Source organism: Morus notabilis, unplaced genomic scaffold (genome assembly GCF_000414095.1).
Source record: "Morus notabilis unplaced genomic scaffold, ASM41409v2 Scaffold1315, whole genome shotgun sequence".
NCBI classification, from domain to species: domain Eukaryota; kingdom Viridiplantae; phylum Streptophyta; class Magnoliopsida; order Rosales; family Moraceae; genus Morus; species Morus notabilis.
This window is the reverse complement of record NW_010361046.1, coordinates 238201-261537: the sequence shown is the minus strand read 5'-3', so window position 1 is coordinate 261537 and position 23337 is coordinate 238201. Positions and strand designations below refer to the sequence as shown.

At 34.2% G+C, this 23337-nt stretch overlaps 2 protein-coding genes across 2 annotated transcripts; both read right to left on the bottom strand.

The window, feature by feature from the left end:
• Positions 1–5018: 5018 nt before the first annotated feature.
• LOC21400945 (APO protein 1, chloroplastic) lies at positions 5019–7953 on the bottom strand. The gene is made up of 5 exons (XM_024165718.1): positions 7742–7953; positions 6950–7040; positions 6710–6786; positions 6079–6449; positions 5019–5956 (listed from the first exon to the last, which is right to left on the bottom strand). The coding sequence occupies exons 2-5, from the start codon at positions 7002–7004 to the stop codon at positions 5122–5124; spliced, it is 1338 nt and encodes a 445-aa protein (XP_024021486.1). The 5' UTR covers positions 7005–7040; positions 7742–7953; the 3' UTR covers positions 5019–5121.
• Positions 7954–17741: 9788 nt separating this feature from the next.
• On the bottom strand, positions 17742–18504 carry LOC21400944 (cell wall / vacuolar inhibitor of fructosidase 2). The gene has a single exon (XM_010098207.2). The coding sequence runs from the start codon at positions 18481–18483 to the stop codon at positions 17890–17892; it is 594 nt and encodes a 197-aa protein (XP_010096509.1). The 5' UTR covers positions 18484–18504; the 3' UTR covers positions 17742–17889.
• Positions 18505–23337: the final 4833 nt, after the last annotated feature.

Sequence of the window (23337 nt, the reverse complement as noted above, 5' to 3'; positions counted from 1 at the left end):
AAAATAATTTTTTAGTTTAATGTAAAATGAGAGAGAAATAAAAAATGACATTTAGTTATTTTTTCATTTTTTATTTTCGTTTTCTTCTCTCTCGAACAGAGAGAAAGAGAGAGAGACATTAATGAATTTTTTTTTATACTAAAAATAATCTCTTGATAAAATTACAAAACACATTTTTAAAAATAATTATATATGAGATTAAAAACATTTTTATTTTTATTTTCATATAAAAAATAAAATTATTTTAAAATAAGTTCTAAATGCGTCCAGAAATTTCCCAAAAACAAAGCCCAGGAGTTTGAATGCTATGAGGATCGCGTAGGCAAGTATGAGTACATCGGAATAATAATAGTAGTAGTAAAGTAGAGGCAGCACATGGGAAAATGGATAAGAGTTAAACAAAACAAAAACAAAAACAAAAACAAAAAAAAGAAGAAGAAGAAGAAGAAGAAGAAGAAAAAGAAGAAAGAAAATAGACCGTTGGATTTGAATTTCAAAGGTTACCGGAAAAAGGAAAAAATCATCCCTATTCTATGATGGTGTGAGGTCTTTCGGCCTTTGTAGCTTGGGCTTTATATGCCACGGCGCAGATTAAAGCAAAGGTGATCTTCAACTAGATGATCTTTTTTTCTTTCTTTTTTTTTTTTTCTTGGCGCCAAAAATGCTTTTCTTCCAGCCGTTGTAATACTCCACTTTGGGACCTCAAAAATTGCAGACTCACACATCTGGGCCCGTATTCATCACTTTTGTTCTAAAAGAACACAATCAGATCAAGTTCATCTTTTACTCTTAATAGCTAAACTACGAGCAGAAAAGTTGGAACCTAAAAATGGATTTGAACTAATTACTTTGAAGCAATAACCAAGTTGATTCACCACAGTAAACGGATAAACTATGGGTCCGTTTAACTCGTTGATTCGAGTTGAGATGTGACTTTATGTGAGTTTTTTACTGTAACAAAAAAATTAAATGTGACTGTTTCTAAGTGCTTTTTATTGTAGTAAAACTCAAATTTTAAACTCAAATCGGTAAAATGAATGAAGCCTATAAATGTCTTTTTTAAGCAGTGTGGTACAGTTAGTTTGTTATGATGTTGATAAGCGAATAATGAAAAAAAAAAAAGTTAATTGCATGACACCTTCAATTTTAAAATTTATTACTATTGTGGTTCAATAACTAACGGGTCAATTAGGATAAAAATTACCCAAAAATTTTACACAAAATAGTAAATTGGACCATAATTTTTTTAAAATTTTGATATTTAAAATCCTGCTTGTCATTTATTAATTGACACTCGTTATTGATTTGACCGCGTTGTTAAGGATTGTAAAATTTAGGGCTCGTTCACTTCGCGGATTTGAGTTTTCAATTCGAGCTGAGATGTGACATTTTTTTAGAACTTTTAACTGTAGCAGAAAAAGTTAGATGTGACATTTTCTGAGAGTTTTTTACTGTAGAAACCTAAAACTGAAAACTCGAATCGGTAAAATGAACGAGGCCTTAGAGTGTTAAATGCCAAAATTAAAAATATAGGGTGCAACGTGCAAATAATAATAAATTTAGAGTGCATGAATGAAATTTACCCAAAAAGAAAAAAAAATTGGAAGTTCATTATGTGCGAATAATTAATTAAGGTTACCTACCATTTAAAAAATTTTGAAGGTGTTACTTAATATTCTTATCACAGCAGGTGAGACTTGGGCTCAAAAGACAAAAAGGATAATATGCCTATACATCATATTCCCATGATTTCAGTACTCTTGCTTTGGATATTTTATTAGTTTTAAGTGATAATTTTTTTAATAGTGAGTTGATGAAACAAGGTTCAAAGTTCAAACCCGCGAGGAAATCTGCCTGTTGGTGTAGGAAAGAAAAGAAACAAGCAACCAAATGATACCCTTCAATGATTTCTGATGTAATGCAGGTCACTTTTTATTTTTTATTTTTTATTTTTTGTCTTTTTTATTGCAACTAAAACGATTTGTGTTTTTATTATTGCCTTATATAATTTTTAAGTTTGGTGCTTGGAGGGTTCTGGAACCCAATACTTTGGGGACCATGGCCATCAATTTTCTAGTAACTTTTAGGTATTGAACGATGGATAAATCGATTTATATTATGACATCGTTACGTTCGTTGATTCGATTTTTTAATTTAAGTTGAAATGTGATTTTATGTGAGAGTTTTTTACTGTATAGAAAAAGTTAGATATAACTTTTTACGAAAGTTTTTAACTGTAGTAAAATTGAAATTAAAAACTCGAATTCGTGAAATGAACGAAGTCTATATACCATGTTCTTATTAAATGAAACCCGGCGATAAAAAAAAAATCACTCAACACTAAAAAATAATGCGTTACACTCTGTATTTGGATTCAATGCCTTCAAAGCAAACATTTGGCTTAGAATTTAGAAAACGACTGATGCAGTAAAGTGTTGTAATGACAGTATTGAGAAATGGGGAATCTCTCTCTTTTGTGACTGACATTTGGGAAAGCTCTCAACGATGCCTCTTCTTCGCATGAAAAGAAGGGAAAAGACCAAAGTTTGATTGTGTCCTCAACAATATTATGCCATGATAGCCTACAAAGCGCAAATATGTTTGATTTGCTTACTTACACAAACTTGTGCATTTGACCTGGTCAATTCCTGTTAAAAAAGTTTCAATATTTTAGTCGATTTCGATCAAAGATTCCTGTTGTCATCGATTGTTATGTTTTTGGCGTTTATTTGACCATTTGAAGATTTTTTTTTTTCCTTTTTCGTTTTCTTTCTCTTTTGAGGTGCACAACAACTTTTGCTAATGTGATTACATCAAAAATATGTTGTGGTGACAATTAGACTGAATTCCCTCAAAACCATCTAGAGACATCTTTCCCTTCAAAAGGGATTGTCATCCTTGACTGCTTGAAGGAAATCTTTGCAATTTAATATCATTGATTGGAAAAAAAGTTTGATTAGTCAAATGATAAACCATAAAGGCACAAACTACTGTTTCTGTTTAATTCTACTTTAAAAGATACCTTATCATATAAATTATTTAGGATACTTGGTCTACCAAGTTGTTAGGCTAATGTAATTCACCTTTCAAATAAATAGTCAATATTTGAGTGATTTATCTACATTAACTGTATAATAATGTCTCTATGTCTCTCTTTCCTAATGTATTATACTTTTGTTTAAATCACAGCTACCATAAATATTCCATCTAATCTTCAATCACGGAACGGTCTGAGATGTTTAGTTGGAGGATTCAAATCATGTGATTCGAACTATTTTCGATTTACGTGTATTTTTTGTGAGAGAAAATACTGTAGCGAACCACGAATCATGATTCGAATCAGGGAACGAATCCCTCTACCAAACGTCCATGATACATCATCTCATCAGGGACGGAGGGAGGTGAGACCGAGGGAGGGCATATGCCCCCTCTGGATTTTTGGTTTTTAAATTTTACCCCATTATTTTCAAATTTTTCATATATGCCCCATTCATTAATAAAATTTTAAATTATCTTAACCAAAATCCAAACTTTTTTCCTATTAAATCATATACTTTCAAATGTACCTAATTGAAGTTTTTTACTTTACTCTAATTGAAATTTTTATTTTTCAAATTTGACACTTTAAAAATATTTTTCTAATATAATCTTTATTGTATCAAAAGTGAGCCTCACCAAAAAAAAAAAAAAAAAAATTATATAACCCAATAAAATTATACTTCTCAAATGTATTCCTAATTAAGTTGTTTTTTGTTTTTTTTCAGGTAACCTCTCAATTACTATATACTCATAAACAACTTTGCTCTAATTTGCCTTTGTTGAGGTAATAAACACCTTTTTTAAAACTTACACTATTCTCTTTAAAATTTTATTTCACGTATATATAAAAAAAAATTCAATAAATTGATCAATACGCACATACATTTATTTTCAATTAATTAATAGTATTAAGAGTTAATATTATTAGTGTTTTTAATATTTTTGACATTTTTAATTTATACCCCTCTAAAACAAAATCTTAACTCCACCACTGCATCTCATGATACGCATAGCCAACCTTGAACCTTTATGTATGATGATATCTTCACCAAATTTCGTTAAATTTACGTACCTTCTTAACAATGTCATCCTGATGTATTCAATTGTCTATAATTTACACATTATCGACAGGGTATTTTACTTTGGGAGAAAGAGAGAAATATGTCAAGATTTGAGATGAATTAAAATTAATAGGTCAATAGTTTACATAAGTTAATAAATAGGTCAAATTACTATTTTCGTCCATAACTTGTCTGGTTATGAACTATAACTTGACAAGCAATTGCCCATAATTATTCATAACTTGTCTGACTATGAACCATAACTTGACAAGTTTGTCCATAACTTATCTGATTATGAACCATAACTTGACAAATATGACCTATTAATTTCTATAACTAAAAATTAACCTGTATACTTTCTTAAGTTTTTTATATTGGCATATTTTCTACTATTTATAACTTATCTGATTATGAACCATAACTTGACAAATATGACCTATTAATTTTTATAATTAAAAATTAGCCTGTATACTTTCTTAAGTTTTTTATATTGGCATATTTTCTACTATTTCTCTTTTACTTTCATACCCGATTACGTAATTCTCCAAATTTGTATACCATATTCCCTTGGCCCAACCAAATGGCAAAAACTGTACTGCCAATGGGGCAAGCCCCACGCAAAGCCCTAAACTTTCTCCACCAATTGCGCTATGGCCAAACCCACATCGGCTTTACAAAGTTCTCAGTTTAAAAGGGTCGTGAACAGTTCACTCTGAATGTCTGTACTACTTCACAGTGATAAGAAATCAGAAACGAGAAAGTCCAGATGACTATTTGATAAAAGAACAAAAAAGAAGTGACAAAGCAAATACTTTTAACCAATGTCCAGATTATGCAATACGCTTTTGAATGATTTTAACACATAATATGCAAAAATCGATGTTATATTACCTTTTTTCACGAAAAAATGAAGGGAACAAGTACTCGTATGGTTTATAAATGCAATTGAGGTAATTAGACCTATACATTTCTCATATTGTTATGCACTAAAAAGCAAGTTTGAGTTACATTTGCCAGTCCATCAGGCGACTAAATTTGACTCCTCGGTGTCGGGGACTACAATGTCAAGCCTCATCATGGGTATGTATCTCGCAGGAATCTTTGCACCAGCCTGCAAGCATAATTCAACAACGGCGGGCACTTTCCCATAGAATCTCTTGAGTGCACTCCTCAAAGGGGGGCCTTTGGGATCTCTAGCATGCCACACATAATTCGGAGGAAACACTTCTTCCACAATAGCGTCTTGCCAACCGTGTTTCCCGTCCCTCCACTGATGCTTGAATTCCCCACATAGCTTAACATTGTGACCCCAAGGTCCCACATGAACCTCTGAGCAATATCCACATGCCTTCACCGTGTATTTTTTCATCAACCTCGTCACTCCTAATCTAACAACTTCATACGCATCCATCGTCTCCTGCGCAATCCTTGGTACATCTGCTGGTAAAGGAGGTGGGAACCTCAAAGATGCCCCATGGGTATCGAGATCAACAAGGGAAGATGGATTTGCAGAGCGACATGGCTTAGGCTCCTCAACATTTCCCCCATTATCAATCATTTTCCTCCCAATCATGCGGATGGGTTTGGTCCTCCGCCGAGAAGGGTACTCCGGTATGTCCACGCCAGCTTGGATGCATAGCTCCATGATAGCTGGGATCCTGTCATACTGAAATCGTGATTCATGTTTAATGCGCCGGCCAAAGGGGTCATAGAGGTGATATGATTCTATGGGGATTAGTATGTCATTGATGGAACCCTTGATCCATGAGTGGAAGCTTTGGCGCTTTCCACTGGTCCGGCCTTTGCAGTCCTTAATCTGGTGGCCAGCCTGAGCCACATGAACCTCGGAGCACTCACTGCAAATAAGTAGAACAATGTCATAGCTATGTATAAGCCTAACTTCATACAGAATTAAGACACAACGGCATTAAATTACTTAAAGATGGGTTAGCGGAGTAATATAGTAAAGCATAAATACCTGCAAGCATATACGGGAACTACATGCAACAGCTGTGCAACGCCTTTAATTAAGATCTTCCAGGCGTCCAATACATGATAAGCAACAGGAATTAGGTCAGGGACAAGCAGTCCATTTTTTGGAGGGTCAAGGGGCTTCTCGATACCCATTTCTGCTAGTTTTTTGTCCTGTCTTGCAGCTTGCTTCATCTTCTTTAAGGGTATAGGAAAGGGTTTCTTCTTTTTCTTGGGTAGTATTGGAGGGAGATCCACATTTTGGGGATATGATCCTTGTTTTCTGAAAGTTGGTTTTGGCATTGGCTTGTGACTTGCACACATTCTGGTTCCTAAAATGGCTGTTCTACCTTTATGAAGCTGTTCTTCACGCTCAAACTGCAGTAAGAAACTTTTTAGTATGAATTCTCAGAACTATTGTGTTTTAATATATCTCTCAAAGACGAACATGAACTCAAACACACAAATGTTTCATTAAACTGGGTTTTGTGAACTCAAATATACACGTTTCATCGACCTTGAACTCAAATGAGCAGTCCCTGGATAAGGATTTTTATAGTCTTACTAATTTCTGTTGATTAATTTCCATGACACTAGATGTGAAAAAGATAAGCAAATATAAATGGGAGAACACAAACCTTGAATCCAAGTTTATATGACCACCTTAAAGCTGATAACTGAGGCCTCTTGAACTCTATTATACTTAGAAAAAGGCCTGCCAAAAAGATGAGATGAGTTGAGAAAACTATGTTCAGGAACATGAATCTCTAGGCTTTTTTGTTTTTCTATTTTTGTTTTTTGTTTTTTGTTTTTTGTTTTTTGTTTTTTTGGCTATTTTCTCTAGTGTGATTGAAGACCAACAGAAAGAAATAAGTCACCATTCTGAGACGACTCCCATGGTGCAGAGGATACTGCTGAAGGTCGCTGAAACATTTATTTACGATGGCTATCACTCTTGGTCGCTGTATCCTAGTATGAAACAAAGTACAAAAAGAATCAAGATAAGTATGATGATGCTTCTGCGGCTGTAGCTTTTAAAAAGCAGAGGAAGCAAAGGACAATTCGTAATGCAACATAAGCAACTAGACATGAATATTTGTTTTTTTGTTTTTTTGGTTGGTGGACAAAAGTATAAACAATAACAATACTAAAAGAATAGCGCGAATATCCCTTTTCGTTCGATATTACTATTACTATTATTATTATTATTATTATTTTCTTTTGCCTTTAAGTACCCAAAAAGAAGGTTCCTAGTTTAGATTGAAGCAATGTTCCACCAGAACTTGGAAAACTTCATAACATAAACTGGAACCAAGTGGAAGTTCTCACATGACATTTCTACAACTACCCAGAATCGATAATATTCTTAATTCTTAAATACTTGGTTCATAGAAAAAAATAGAAACCTAAAAGGTGATCTCCCATTGATATTATATGATTGGACCAGGCATTTCCTCAAACATATTGCGAGCACATACAAAAACATAAGTAGGAGACACCAAAACAACGCATGACATAACGAAATGAACAATCAGAATTCCAATTTCCCACAGGAAAAAGAAAAAAAAATAAGAATTCTCATCTATTAGCATATAAATAATGGAATATATATAAGAAGTGAATTATTGAAATGTAACAGTTAGAGAGGAAAAAATAGAACATAACAGTACCAGCGTAAGAAATATCCAAGTTTGCCCGTGAAACTCCAGAATCCAAACAGAAGCTAAGATGGATTGAAATCTTGAGCCGCTTCCTTATCAGCAAACGACCGTGCACACTGCTCAGCTTTAACGCTCTGCTCAACTGAAAAGTCTTGCAAAGAGGAAAGAACTATGTCGTAGATGACTAGATGCAGTGGCGGAGGGAGGTGAGGCCTGGGTGGATATGCCCTCCCTGAAATTTTCATATTTGATTTTTAGTATATGTTTCTCAAAATATTTTCATATATGCCCCCCTTATCAATAAAAATTTTAAATATATTCTCATAAAATCCAATTCTAAAATATTTTTTTTCTCAAAATTGTCCTTAATTGAGAATTTTTTTTTCAAACAACCCTCTCAATTATGCTCTCACACATATATTTTCTCTAACTTGCCCTTGTTGAAGTAATATGTATTTATTCAAATGTGTCCTATATACTTAAAGATCTTTTTTCCTCTTTTAGCACTTGCAGCCATTGTTTTCCAATATGTATTATGTACCTCCTAAATAGTTTTCTTATCTAATTACTTACTAAAATATTTATTACTCAAGTATGTTCAGTAATCTATACATATATATTATTCATCTAAAAAAATTAAGAGTTGATTTCATTAGCATTTTTCATGTTTTTAGTTTATGCTCTTCTGAATCAAGATCTGACCCCGCCACCGACTAGATGGAGATGGATGCTATATTATGGCCCTGTTCATTTCACCGATTCAAGTTTAGAATTCGAGTTTTGTTACAGTAAAAAGCTCTCAGAAACAATCACATCTAATTTTTTTACTACAGTAAAAAACTCACATAAAATTACATCTCAACTCAAATTAGAGAACTAAATGGGTCATACGTGTATGAATGTTAACGTTTATTTAGACGTGGGAGGGCAGTAATAGTGTGTGAATAGTGTGTGCATATCTCTAGGCTTAATTGTATATATATTCTCTAGTCAACGTTTCCATTGTTGATTGATATGTACAGCTTTTGTTTCCTTATTTATAGATTCTGTTTACTATTTCTCTTGTATAAATACCACAACTGATTAATGAAAAGTTGAGTACAAATTATCAAACCCTCTACTATTGTATTATGGTATCAGAGCCTTTTGAGGCTAACACCCAAAGCATTTGTTGCCCACCTTTTTCCTTCTCACCTTGCTTCAAAACTTCAGCCCATTCTTTCTTTTCTCACCATGGTTGATTCCTCACCAAACACTGCTACTTCCTCCATTTCTCGTCCCACTATGTTTAATCCTCTTGACCATGGTAATCACCTTATTTCATTCAATGTGGCGGCACAAGCACCGCTCAAACTCACTGCCACCAACTATGTCTCATGGCGACTTCAATTTCACACACTGTTGATCGGATATGATCTCATGAGATTTGTCGATGGCACTCGACCATGTCCTCCCGCTCTTAAGGCCACCACGACAACCACTGCCACCGCTGCACCGCCACAACCCAATCCCGAGTGCTCATTGTGGATTCGGCAAGATCAATTGATTCTCAATGCAATTATTGGCTATCTTTCACCATCACTTATTCCGTTCATCGCCACTGTGCGCACATCGTTCGACGCTTGGAAAATCCTTGCCGATACCTATGCAAAGCCATCACGAGGACGTATCACACAGCTCAAAGGTCAACTAACCAACCCACTTAAAGGTACTTAATCCATCACTGAATTTATGCAATGGATTAAATGTAGAGCATATGAATTGGCTCTCTTGAATATGCCAATGGACATCGAGGATCTTACCTTCAAGGTTCTCAACGACCTTGATGACAGTTATGGTGAAATCGCAGACGTGATTCATGCATGTGAATCACCGATCACGTTTGAAGAACTACATGAGAAGCTCCTCATGTTTGATGCCAATCAGAAAAACAAGTCCAACAACACCACCGGCACTACCCATCTCCCTGCCACCACACATCTAGCCTCGGCGAATCCCGCTGTTCGGTCCAACTACCGTGGCCCTCAACGCCAGCCGCCACAGCCTGTAGCTCCGCTGTATTCACCAAGATAATACTCTCCTCGGGCCCGATCACCCGGACCATCCGGCACCAATCCACAGCGTCCAAACAAGCCTTATTTAGGGTGTTGTCAATTTTGTGAAAAGTAAGGCCACTCCGCTCGGCGCTGCATCTTTTTGCAAGGTGTCCCTTGGCCACCTCAGCCACGACCTCTCACGCCTCCCGCTTCTCCGCCGGCCTATACCATGTAGCGCCCATAAAATGTACCTAGTGCTCATATTGCCATTCATGTGACTCTGTCTCACTCTGAATGGCTTCTTGACTCGGGAGCCTCTCATCATATAATGGCAGACCTATCCAATCTCTCTTTACACACTCCGTATGAGGGAATTGACGATGTGTTGATTGGTGATGGCAACGGTTTGACGATTACTTACTCTGGCTCATTCTCACTGTCTCATAATAACAATCAATTTTACTTTGATAATGTGCTATGCATACCTGCTATGAAAAAGAACCTCATTTCCGTTTCTCAGCTCTGTAAAACTAACCATGTGTCCATAATTTTTTTGCCTAACTCATTTCAGGTGAAGGATCTTTGCACGGGGGCACTTTTACTCCAAGGACCTAGTAAAGATGGTGTATACGTGTGGCCTGACTCCTCTACTATCTCCGGACCTCTTCTTGCCTTCTCATCTGTCAAAGTGCCACGTCTGTCTGGCATTCGCGTTTAGGTCATTCCTCCACTCCACTACTATTGTTAGTCATTTGGTCTCTAAAAATAAATTAGTACATGACTCTAGTTCTCTTTCCAGCTTTCATTGTGATTCCTGCAAATGTAATAAGAGCCATAAGCTCCAGTTTTCTGAGTCTACTTTAGTATCTTCATCGCCTTTAAATTTAATATTTTTTGATGTTTGGACTGCTCCAGTTCTTTCGAATGATGGATATAAGTGCTACATCATTTTTGTGGATCACTTTACTTGTTATATTTGGTTTTACCCACTAAAACACAAATCTGATGTCTTTATCGTTTTTACTCAATTCAAGGCTCTTGTGGAAAAATTTTTTAACAAGCCAATCATTCAGCTATACAATGACAATGAGGGGTGAATACCTTGCTCTCAAAAATTATCTGGCTCAAAATGGTATTTCCCATCTCACCACCCCACCCCATACCCCTGAACATAATGGCTTCTCTGAACGCCGTCATCGTCACATTGTCGAAACAGGCCTCACTCTCGTTCATCATGCTTATGTACCTACCACCTTTTGGCCTGATGCCTTCACCACAACTGTCTACCTCATTAACCGTATGCCCAAACAAAACCTCACCATGATGTCCTCCTATGAAAAACTGTTTTCCAAGTCATCCAACATGTCCAAACTACGCATTTTCGGTTGTCTGTGTTATCCCTGGCTTCATCCTTACACTTCTCACAAAATGGAACCTAAATCAAAACCATATGTATTTCTAGGTTACTTCTCGACCCAAAGTGTTTATCGTTGTTATGATCTAACTACATCTAGGTACTATGTCTCTCATCATGTCGAGTTTGTCGAAACGGTTTTTCCCTTTGCTCATCGGTCTTCTTCTTCCAACGTACTCTATAAGTCTGAGTCTGCCTGGTTGTCTACCACTCCCGCCTATTTTGCTATCCCTTTGTCCACTCCCAGTCTATCAAACCCAATCATGGCGTCTTTGCGCCCCTCGTCTATGTCGTCTACATTGCTGCCCCCCTGCGAAGCTTCTCCGCCATCTCCCCTTGATGCCTCTCCTCCTACCACCCTCCATCCCATGGTTACACAAGCTAATAATAACATAGTCAAACCCAATCCGAAGTACTATCTCCTTACAGTTGCCTCATCTAGACATCATGAACCCATATCTGTCACACATGCACTTCGTGACTCCAATTGGCGCCGTGCTATGTCCGAGGAATTTGATGCTCTTTTACGCAATGACACTCGGGATCTCATTCCTCCCGATCCCTCTCAGAATCTTGTTGGGTGCAAATGGGTATTTCGTATCAAGCGCAGTCCTGATGGCTCAATCGATCGGTACAAAGCACATCTCGTTGCTAAGGGTTTTCAACAATGACCTGGTATAGACTTTCATGATACCTTCAGTCCTGTCGTTAAACCCACTACAGTACGCTTAATCCTCAGTATTGCTCTCTCTAAAGGGTGGTCGCTTCGTCAACTAGATGTCAACAATGCATTCATTCATGGAAACCTCACAGAAGATGTTTACATGGCTCTACCACCGGGTTTCATTGACACCAACTACCCCTCTCATGTGTGCAAGTTAAAGAAAGCCCTTTATGGACTTAAGCAAGCTCTCCGTGCCTAGTACAATGAGCTTCGACACTTTCTTCTCGAGTTTGGATTTGTCAACACTTGGTCAGACACCTCCATATTTGTCTATCAGGATACAGACTTCACTGCTTATCTTCTTGTGTACGTTGATGATCTTATACTTATTGGCAGTTATTCGACTCGTCTGAGTACATTTGTCTCCCAACTTGCTGCGCGCTTCTCACTAAAGGATCTTGATCCCCTCACATACTTATTGGGAGTTGAGGTTTTACCACACTCTGCTGGTATTCTTCTTTCTCAATGCCAATATATTATTGATCTTCTACTTCTTTGTCGTCTCTCGTCGCTGTCTCTTCACACTTATTCTGATGCTGATTGGGCAGCAGACTCAGATGATCACACATCTATTGGAGCGTATGTAGTTTTTCTTGGTCCCAATCCTGTATCTTGGAGCTCAAAGAAACAACGATCTGTCGCTCGTTCCTCCACTGAAGCAGAATATCGTGCTGTTGCTTCTACTACCTCTGAACTTCAGTGGGTTACTCATCTGCTTACCGAGCTTGGTATTACTCTATCTACATTACCGGCCATCTATTGTGATAACATTGGTGCTACAAACATTTGTGCCAACCCTGTTTTCCACTCTCGTATGAAACATATTGCAGTAGACTATCATTTTGTTCGGGACCTGGTTGAGCGAGGAGCTCTACGTGTCTCTCATGTCTCCTTTTCTAATCAACTTGCCGATGCACTCACTAAGTCTTTATCAAGACCGCGACTTCATGATCTGTGTATCAAGATTGGGATTTCCTTTGGATCCCCATCTTGAGGGGGCGTAATAGCGTGTGAATAGTGTGTGCATAACTCTAGGCTTAATTGTATATATATTATCTAGTCAACGTTTCCTTTATTACTTGATATGTACAGCTTTTGTTTCCTTATTTATAGATTCTGTTTACTATTTCTCTTGTATAAATACCACAACTGATTAATGAAAAGTTGAGCACAAATTATCAAACCCTCTACTATTGTATTAGGCAGGACTGTCAAACTCCACAAAAATTGGAGAACGTAACTGGAATCCTAGAAGAATTTCGTTTCTTGTTACTTGTTAGTTTTTTCTCTTTTTTTAATAATATGTTTGTGTGGGTGAGTATTTTTTTGAAGTTTTTTTTTATTATTATTTGGGAGTTTTTCTATTAGTATCAGAAAAAATAAATTATTAGGAGTTTTTTATTTTTCAGCCATCAGATTATATTTTGTTATGTATATTTTTTTAATTTAGTATATGTTAACGAGATTTAACGGTCGAAAACTAACTCTATTAATTAGGAGACCTACCAAAGAAAGTTTCCATTTACGAGACTATTTTTTTCTAAAAAGATAATTTTGGTGTGAGAAAATCTAAAATTTCATTTCTTAGTTCTTTTTTTTGATGGACCAGAAAATATAAACTATCAATAGTTCTCGATTTTTTAACCTTTAGATTTGTATAAAAAATTGTTTGTACTACATATTTGTTTAATTTAGTGTGATTTTGACCAAACAAAATCGGTACTAACAAACTACCAGAGAAAGTCCCTTTGTTAATAATATGTTTGTGTGTGTGTGTTTTCGCTTTTCTTTTTGATGTTTTCTTTATTATTTACCAAACCAATTTTCTAAAAAGATCATTTTGGTGTGAGAAAATACCGTATTAATGAAACTCTATTTCAAATTATATTTGTAACATGTTTTTTGTTTGTATAATTTTTTTATTTTGATATAATTTTAATAATATTTTTAAAGTTTAGAAACATGAAGTATAAATAGGCACGCTATGTAGAAAATGTTTCATTTGAATTAGTAAAATTGTTCTATAACTGGAAAACATGTTACTCATCCCTAATCAAACCATATGTAATATGCTATCCGTCACCCACTTTAAAAAAAGAGAGTTGTAACGTGATACGACATGTCGCTTCTTAGTTGTTGAAGCTCACTGTCGTTATAACAGAAAACGACCTGTTTCTTGTGTTATTTGATGTCATTTAATCAGGTTATGAATTATATAATAAACGAAATGACAAGCACGTCTAAAACGTCGTCAAAGTGAAAACGACAGTTAACTTAATGAACGACAATATATATATATATATATATATATATATATATAACGACACCACAAAGGACAGCAGCGGGTAGAGCTGGAACTTTGGACCCAATCAAATAGAATAGCTCGAGACCTACCACTGTCGGCCTGGACTCGATTTGGCTCTAAGATCCAAGCCTAGTTGGACCGAAGTTTCGAGCCTAAAAGCTTATTCAAATTTTTTACAATTTTTTTTTTTTAATTTCTTATAAAGTTTGCTAGGCTGGCCCTAAACTCGTCGAGCTTTGAGTTCATGCCAGGCCAACCCCCTTTAGGGTTGCACATGAATATTTGCAAACTGTCTAACCGCTCGCACCGCATCGTTCTAGATGGGTATACATAAAAATCTCTCTTCATGTGGGCAGGGCGGTTTCAATCCGCTATTTTTAACGGACAGTTGTAGATTATACTTTGAGACCATGGTTTGAGAGCGCCCCTCCCGCCTCAATATTAGTAATAAATATGTTTTTTTTAGTGCAAGATTGCTTCAACTATATATGATCTTTCCTAAAAGTTTGGATTTTTTTATAGCACTTGAATAATGAATTTTAAAATTTGAATTTGGATGTTTCTTTATTAGGATTTGGATTTTTGGACGTTGGAATTTGTATTATGTGTTGGGTTGTGCTTTTGATTTTTGAATTACAATATGATTTTGAACTTTTAATGTTTCATTGACATACTTAGTCCAAATTATGTTTATGAGTTTAACAATAATTATTTATCCATCGTCATATTTAGTTTTTATTGACTATATATATCAAGTACTTTGAATTTTAAACCTTTAATATAAAAAAAAATGTCAAACGATGGATACAAATATTAAACCGTTCAATTTTAATAGGTCGTTCAAGCTGCGAGCTTAAAAAACCGTCCAAACCATTTAAACTTTGGGCACATAGTTTAGAACTTTCACAAACCGCCATAAAACAAAACCTCCTAAACGGCCCAATCCGTCCTCTGTGTACTCCTAACCCCCGACTTGAGCTTCACCTCTAATAGTGAGAAAAGCAATCAAGTCAGAAGAGAAAAAAGACAAACAATTGAAAAAGACAACAAAAGTAAGGATTTATTAAAAAAGAAACGACAAAATATTCAATAAAAGACATCTAACATGAAAACGACAAAGAATTAATAACGATTAAAAAAAATAAAACGACAGTAAAAGATACAAAGGGTTAGCTTAAAAATCTAGCCATCGAAGAATTGGGATCGCCTTACTCTGTCCATACGGTTAAAAATCACACAAAGTTGACCCCAAGCTTATCAACAACCGTATTTTTGATACTTCCGATAATGAAAACATCACTTTTCTTAGCAGTTTTAAACAAGTGCAGGTCATTTGAGTACTAAAATGAAAGATGTTAAAAACAAAACGTCAATGCAAAAAAAAAAAAAAAAGATTAATTTCAAAAATTCCCTCTGAACTATGACTCTTGTAACACTTTGTCTCTCAAATTTTAAAACGTAATATCCGCTCCCCTCAAACTTTATTCCGTTAACAAGTTTTCCCCTTCTGTTACAATGAGTGATAGAAATTGCACATGTCACTTATTTAGTGAGAATTAAAAGTGCAATTACGCTTATACTCTTTGAAAATATAAAAAATAATAAAAAAAAACAAAGAAAATCATCTTTCCCTCTCTCTCTCTCGTCTATCTCTCTGACTTTCTTCTTTCTAATTTATATTTTTTCTAATTTCTAATTTCTATTGTATGTGTGCGAGTCTCTCTCTCTCTAAGCCAATTGAATAACACGAGACTCCTTTTTCTTCTCCTCTTCTATATATGGTGAGCCCAGCCGCCGTCGTCTCCCTGACCCATTGCGCCTCCTCCCTCTTCAGCCTCGGCGACCCAAATCCATCACGCACCGTGACCCACCATCGTCATGCGACACGCACTCCTCCTTCTCCAGCCCCGACAAGCCTAGACCTCCTACGACGCACCACCGTTGCGCCCAACCCTGCTTTTCTCTCTCTTCAGCCCCATCGCGACTCTCTGTCCGGCCTCGGCAACCCAACCCCATCGATGTTGCAGGTGGAGATTTAGTTTCTCAGGTCTGATTTTTTTTTTGTTTCTTAGAGATAGAGCGATAATCGAGAAAGAGAAAGAAATTAGAGAGAGGGAGCCTTTTCATTTTTTTTTTCAAATTGTGAAAGTGGCTTGACAGTGAAGAAAATTTATGTGCAAGAGATCTAGTTTCAAAATTAGTCTAGAATTATCCTTCTCAGATGGGTCATGTGCTTGATACATGACGAATTCCGTCACTCATTGTAATAGAAGGAGAAAACTTATTAATGAAACAAAGTTCGAAGAGAACGAATGTTATGTTTTAAAATTCGTGAGACAAAGTGTTACAAGGGTCATAGGAGAATTTTTGAAATTAATCTAAAAAAAAGTATAATAATGCGAAGGTATCAAAATAACAACAAAGTTAGAGGCGATGAAAAGCGGGGAAAAAAACACAAAAGTATATCTAAAAAGACAAAAACAAATAGAAATAAAGAAACGGCAGCGTAAAGACGATGATAAATACAATAGAAGAAGGAAGAATTCGACAAAGAAAGGTAATTACAATTCGACGAAGAAAGGCAATTACACATTCCTTCAAATTAAAGTTTTTTAGAAGAAACAAATACATGACATCCTTTTATGAGACGATATTATTTCAAAAGAATTTTGTTACAACTTACGTTTTGAATTTATACGTACCTTTTACTGAGATACAAGTCGAAGATCGCGCGTAAAAGCATTACTTAATCTTTTCATTGGAGCTAAAAAGGGGAATGAAAAAACACTACATAGAACCAAAAAAAAAAAAAAGGCTCATAAATGGGGTAAAAATAGAAATTTTAAAAGTCAACACAACATGCTCACTAATTAGTAGATTATAGATTAGATACACGCATACAATTTCATTAAAAAAAAAAAAAAAAAAAGATACACGCATACACATTTTTTCACCCGAAGCTTTATTTATTTTTTATTCATAAAAAGAAGTTTTCCTTTTTTTTTTTCCTCCACGAACAAAAAAATTAATTCCTTCAGCCCATCAAACTCGAACAAATGCGTTTGTTTTCTCTACAAAGGCGTTGGTTTTTTGTTGGCTACCAAAGCTGTTTAAAGTTTAAAAATTGTGTACGTTTAGTTTATAAAATCATAATTTAAAATTATTTTTGTAAAAATCATGAATTATAATTTAAAATTAAAAATGAATATATAATTATCCGACAAAACATAAAAAATAAAAAGACGAAGAATATTATACAGTCTGGACGTTGTCACGGGTATACAGAGAAAGCAAAAGTTTTATTTATTTACAATTGAGGACCTTAAAAGAAGCAGGTCTCAACGAACTTTTCAAATACGGGCAATGAGTTGCCTTATTTCTTGATTTCATCGACATGGCGTCAAAACTAAGGTTCTTAATCGTGCTTGAGTCTTTAAGTATCAAACTAATATCACCCTAATTGCGGACTAATCAAAGCCTTCTGCTATCCTTCACTGCCTAATTTGCTTACGCTGCTAAGAAAACTCAAATTAAATCAACAAAAAAAGGGATATAACCATTAATTAATCTGAGATTTATTGACTCTCATTTAGAAACATACATATACAAAGTACTTCAGGAAAAATAGAAGTGTCAGAAATCAAAGTATGCCGATCTGTACATACTTTTTTTTTTTTGCTAAAACCCCCCTGTGAAGAGCTTAGAAATAACAGCACAAATTTCACAAAGGCCCCTCAAACCAAGATTCCTTGCAGTCAAGGGACGGTGAGGGGCATCCTTGAAAGCAGCCTGGCAGTCCTTGGCGGCAGCGGAGGCGTTGCCGGCCAACTCGGCGAGCTCAAAGAAGGTCTCGGAGTTCAAGTCACCGTAGGCCATTTCGAGGGCCGAAATGGCCTTCTTGTAGTCTAAACGGCACGTTTCGAGATGCCGAAACTGGCGCGTTTCGTTGGCGGACTTCTTCAGGAGTTTGGTGATCAGGTCCTGCGTGGCGGAGGCGTTGAGGTAGGCCATGCCGAAGGCGACAAAGGCGAGGCCGTAGGCGTCGGTGGTCGGCGTGCGAGGGTCGGCGTAGAGAGCCGAGACGCAGAAGGTGTAGTTGGAGGTTCTGTTGCAGACGTCGCTCACGAGCTCGGTCGGCTTCGTTGTCGTTGAGGCGGCGGCGGCGATGGCGACGGAGGGAATATTGGCATGGACGGCGATGGTGACGATGAAGAAGAGAAGTGTTGAGGAGAGAATTGAAAGACGCCAAAACTGACGTGTGGGTGTGGCCATTTTTTTCTTTTTCTGTGAGTGTTGAAACTAAGGAGATCATTATATACATGTCCTTGCATGTGTCACAACCAATGACGATGGATTTTTGAGATTGTCAATTGTCATCTAGTAAGCTAGAGTTAAACAACTGATGTCTAGTTAATCTTAAAAAAGATTTGAACTCTATATCTAGCGGTGAAGTTAAATGTCGGATTACCACAACCTCAACATCTAGCTAATCTTGCTTTCCTTGATTTTGTGTGCACACTTTGTATAGACCAATCTGTTGATTTTGTGTGCACACTTTGTATAGAACAATCTGCTTGAGTTTTCATAGTTCAATCATTACGAATAATTAAAAGGTGAATTATTTCTATTAAAAAAAGAAGATGACTTAGACATATATCATGACCTTACTAAACTTTTAAAATATCTTATAGATGATAAAAATTATAATCATTATATAATTAGTTTCTAACATTAACGTAGAAATCATTATAATATTTACTATATAAATTTTCTATTCTTAAAATATTCTAAAAAAAATTATACATTTAGAATTCAATTCTATTCTCATAAACATTAATTTTATGAAATTAAAATATTTAGATAACTAATACCAAAGTTTTCATGTTGCCGAAATCAACCACTTTTAGTGAAGATATTCCATGAATGCTGAATTCTTGGATGCTGAGGAACAAAAAGTAGAAAGGAAAAAGAGTTGGAAAATAAATATGAATCCGAACTTTTAACTCTCACTCGTGATTAATATCATTTTTTCGTTGAGTCGTACACGGGAAATGTTCAATAATTTTTTCAAAGAAAAATCTATATGAGCTAGACTCTAGACGGACATTGTATTACTGGGCCACTTAGCTGGGTCAAATTTTCCTACTTCCCAAACGCCATATACCAGGACAAACATTGTCAGACCGAGGTCCACGTAAACTACCACATATACTATTTCTTCAGTCAGTCTAGCCATACCGTGTGGGACCGAGTGCTGGGACTACAGGTGTCCCCTGGGCCCATGACCATGTGATTAGATTACACATGGAATAAGATGTTACGTCTCTTTATTTGTTGCAATTTGTAGATGACACCACATTGCCGGTGGACTTTATTGGCCGACCTTTTATGTCCTATTCATTTTATTAAATTGAGTTAAAAATTTAAATTTTATTATAATAAATTTTTTTTAAATATAATTATATTTATTTTTTTATTATAATAAAAAATTCTCATATTATACATATATTAAAATAGATGACGAGATTCATTGTTCATGTTACAGTGTAATGAACAGTGTCTTTCCTGTTTTAGTTTTATTTTTTTTCTTCTGATGATATAATTATATTTATTTTTTTATTATAATAAAAAATTCTCATATTATACATATACTAAAATAGATGACGAGATTCATTGTTCATGTTACAGTGTAATGAACAGTGTCTTTCCTGTTTTAGTTTTATTTTTTTTCTTCTGATGAAATTTTAATTACCATTATGTCCTGTTTGTAAAATTACAATATTGCCCTTCATTTTAGATTTCTGTGTGTTTATTTGCCGTGACCATTTTGGTCATTTACTGATGCTTTTGTTTATTTCGTTTGTTCTTCTTTCATTTGCTTTCTTTCACTTCTTTTTGTAGCCGTCTCTCTCTCTCTCCTTCATTTGTTTTCTTCCGTAATCTTCTACATTTCTTCTTCTTTGAGACTGAGCCTGAGTTTTTTTCCTCTCTTTTTCGTTTGTTGATTTCGGCCATCTTTTCATTATTTCTTTCTGTTGTCATTTATGTTTTTCGTTGCTTTGCTCCTGCAATCTTCATTCTTTTTTTTTTTTTTTTTTTTTTTTTTTTTTTTTTTTTTTTTTACTGAGATTGGGGTTTTTTTTCCCCCTTTCTTCCGTTTGTTTTCTTCTGCAACCTTTTAGATCTGTTTTTATTTTTGCGTATTTAGATTGAATATGGTTATCTTTTTTTTTGGTTCGTTTGTTTCTATGATTTTCTAGATATATGTTTATCTTTCTTTGTTTATGGATCTACTTTTTTTCCTTTCATTTTTTTTTCTTCTGCAACCTTTTAGATTTGTCTATTTTTCTAAATATTTGGCCAGATTTCTTCGTTTGTCATATTTCTTCTTTTTGCAAATTTTTAGATTTTTTTTCTTCGCTAGATCTAGATCTGTTTTTATTCTTGTGTACCTAGATTGAACAGGATTATCTTTTTTTTTGGGTTCGTTCGTTTCTATGATCTTCTAGATCTATGTTTATCTTTCTTTGTTTCTGGATCTACATTTTTCTATTTCTTTTTTTTCCTTATGCAACCTTTTAGATCCGTCTATTTTTCTAAGTTTTTCATCAGATTTCTTCGTTTCTCAAATTTCTTCTTTCTAAAACCTTCTAGATCTTTTTTTCCCCTTGCCAGATTTATTCATTTTTCATCTTCTTTTTTTTTTGTATATATATATTTCTCGATGTTTTATATTTCATTTTTTTTCCTTCGGTTGTATATGCATGGTACTTTTTTATTCCATTACGTTATTTGTTACCTTCGTACTTCATTTCGTTGAATATTTTTGTTTTGATTCCATGGGTTCGTTCATGTTTTTCAGATCTATGTTTTTATTAATTTTTTTTAGGATATTGGGTCGTTTATTTTAGATCTATGTTCATTTTTTTATGTTGTTCTGTTTTTTTTATTTGTTATTCGACTATTATATTAGTGAGGAAATTTTTTTTTTCATAATTTCATATTTTTTTATTCATATTATTTATTTTTTTTGTTCTTGTTTTTATATACTATATCTTGATTTATTTATATTTGTCGTGATTTAAATGTAATAATATTTATATTAATCTTCTCATCTGCCACGTGTATTTTTAATTTTTTCGTTTTGTATAATATCTAACCAAAAAATAACTGCTTGTTATTTATTGGTTATATTTTGCGGTGCTCTTCATGCAGTGTGACGGCTGTTGCTAATGAATCATTACTTTTATTGGTTTCTGTTTGCAAGGATTTGTATCCGAGATTAAGCAAAACACTGGTAACTTTCTCTATATATATTGTATGTTACCTTTTTACTTTCTTTGTCTATGTTTTTCAGCTAATATTATCTACTACGCCCCATTCTCTCTGCTTTTTCAATCTTTAAAGATCATAATAATACTACCCATTTCTTACTAATCTTATCGCCTCCTTTAAATTTCTTTGTTCTATCCCTGATGCTGAATAATTTTCGTTGCTTTCTTTGATCTATCGTTTTGCCTGTGGTCCGTTCAATCAGGTAATCATTTTTTCAATTTAATTTGGTTGATTTGTTCTAGAATATTAATTTATAGTGTTATGTTTGTTCGTTATATGAGATGTTTTATACTGCACTTTACTTTTTCCCTTCTCTATTCCACTCTCAGTCACTTCTTTCTGTTCTAATTTGATTAACTGATGTTTTATATTCACAAAATTTCCTAAATCTTATTAAGATATAACGTTTATCTTTATCAAAAATCCGCTTTTTGATATCAAAATATTTTCTTCTCTCCTGGTTATGATGATGTTATATTTCATTTGTTGTTAATATGTGCCGGGTAATTGTTACTACAAATATGGCTATCATTGATGTTGCCCTTATTATTTTAGACTTATGCCAATATATTTGATCATTCATTGCTATTTATATTTCAGTCACTAATATTTATTGCCTGTACTTGACTATTCTTTCTTTCTAATCCATCTTTGCTCATTCATTGCTATTTTTCCTCCGTTGATTAACACTTTGTATTTATACATTGCTCTAAGCTTTACTTCAAATTAATGTCTTTCTTTATCAAAAATTTTGTTTTTTATATTCAAAAAATAAATTCTCACACTGTTTTTATTTGTTTCTTACCATGTACCGGAAAATAAGCTACAAGTTTGTTTGAGGAAACATTACAAGAGGGAATCCAAAAATTTTCTTGCAGGGGCATGAAATAATTCACAAGTCCAAATTTATGATGTAATTGAGATATAAATTTGTATATAAAATTTTCTCTTATTCTGTTATAATTATTTTCAGCAAGCAATAATAGCTTTCCTTCCTTTTAATACATGTAAAATAATACATATTATTGTTTATAACTATATTATGTTTATTTTTTTATTTAACGTTTATCAGCTATTAAAACAAGCAAAATAACAAATAAAAATAGGGACAAAAAAGAGAGAGTTATGCCAATCCAAACATTTGGCCCCGAAACAGCAACAAAAAAATCTGTTTGTAATCCGTTTGTACTAAGCAAAGCCGGAATTGTACAATTCAATTATTTTTAACATAATAATACCATTTAACATCATACAATTTTATTTTTATTTTTTTATTCTGAAAACCTCATTTCTTTTTATTTTATATTTTACTTACTTTATTTTTTTCCCTAAATATGTTTCAATTGCTTTTTTCTTAGTTTTTTCCTGATTTAATATATGTGTGTAGCATATTAGTATAATTAGGTCAATTCCAAAATATATTTGTTCTATTTTTTTCCTTATATTTTCTTTTTAACATATTATAACCATTATGTGGTAATAAATTATTTTCCTAATGTGTCATTTTCAAATAGATTTGGTCATTTCCTATCTCCATATTATACCGCAACAGTTGAAAATCAATCGTTACCTACTCTATCTTCATAGCAAAGCATCATTTCTATATATAGTCTGATTTGGTTAGCTCCAATTTTCTATTTACACAGCATTCCAGGTATTATTAAAATTTTATGTCTTTATTATTTAAATATTTATTTATGAGATTATATACGGTTGTTATTGATAATACTAAATATATTTATTTACTTCATCTATAATAAAATATATTACTTTTACTTTATAGTACAATAT

Coding starts and splice junctions, on each gene's coding strand:
- LOC21400945 (XM_024165718.1), bottom strand. CDS start 7,004: ATGTTTCAGCGACCTTCAGCAGTATCCTCTGCACCATGGGAGTCGTCT. Junction 6,450..6,709: donor CATATAAACTTGGATTCAAG/GTTTGTGTTCTC, acceptor TTCTTACTGCAG/TTTGAGCGTGAAGAACAGCT. Junction 5,957..6,078: donor GTTCCCGTATATGCTTGCAG/GTATTTATGCTT, acceptor ACTTATTTGCAG/TGAGTGCTCCGAGGTTCATG.
- LOC21400944 (XM_010098207.2), bottom strand. CDS start 18,483: ATGGCCACACCCACACGTCAGTTTTGGCGTCTTTCAATTCTCTCCTCA.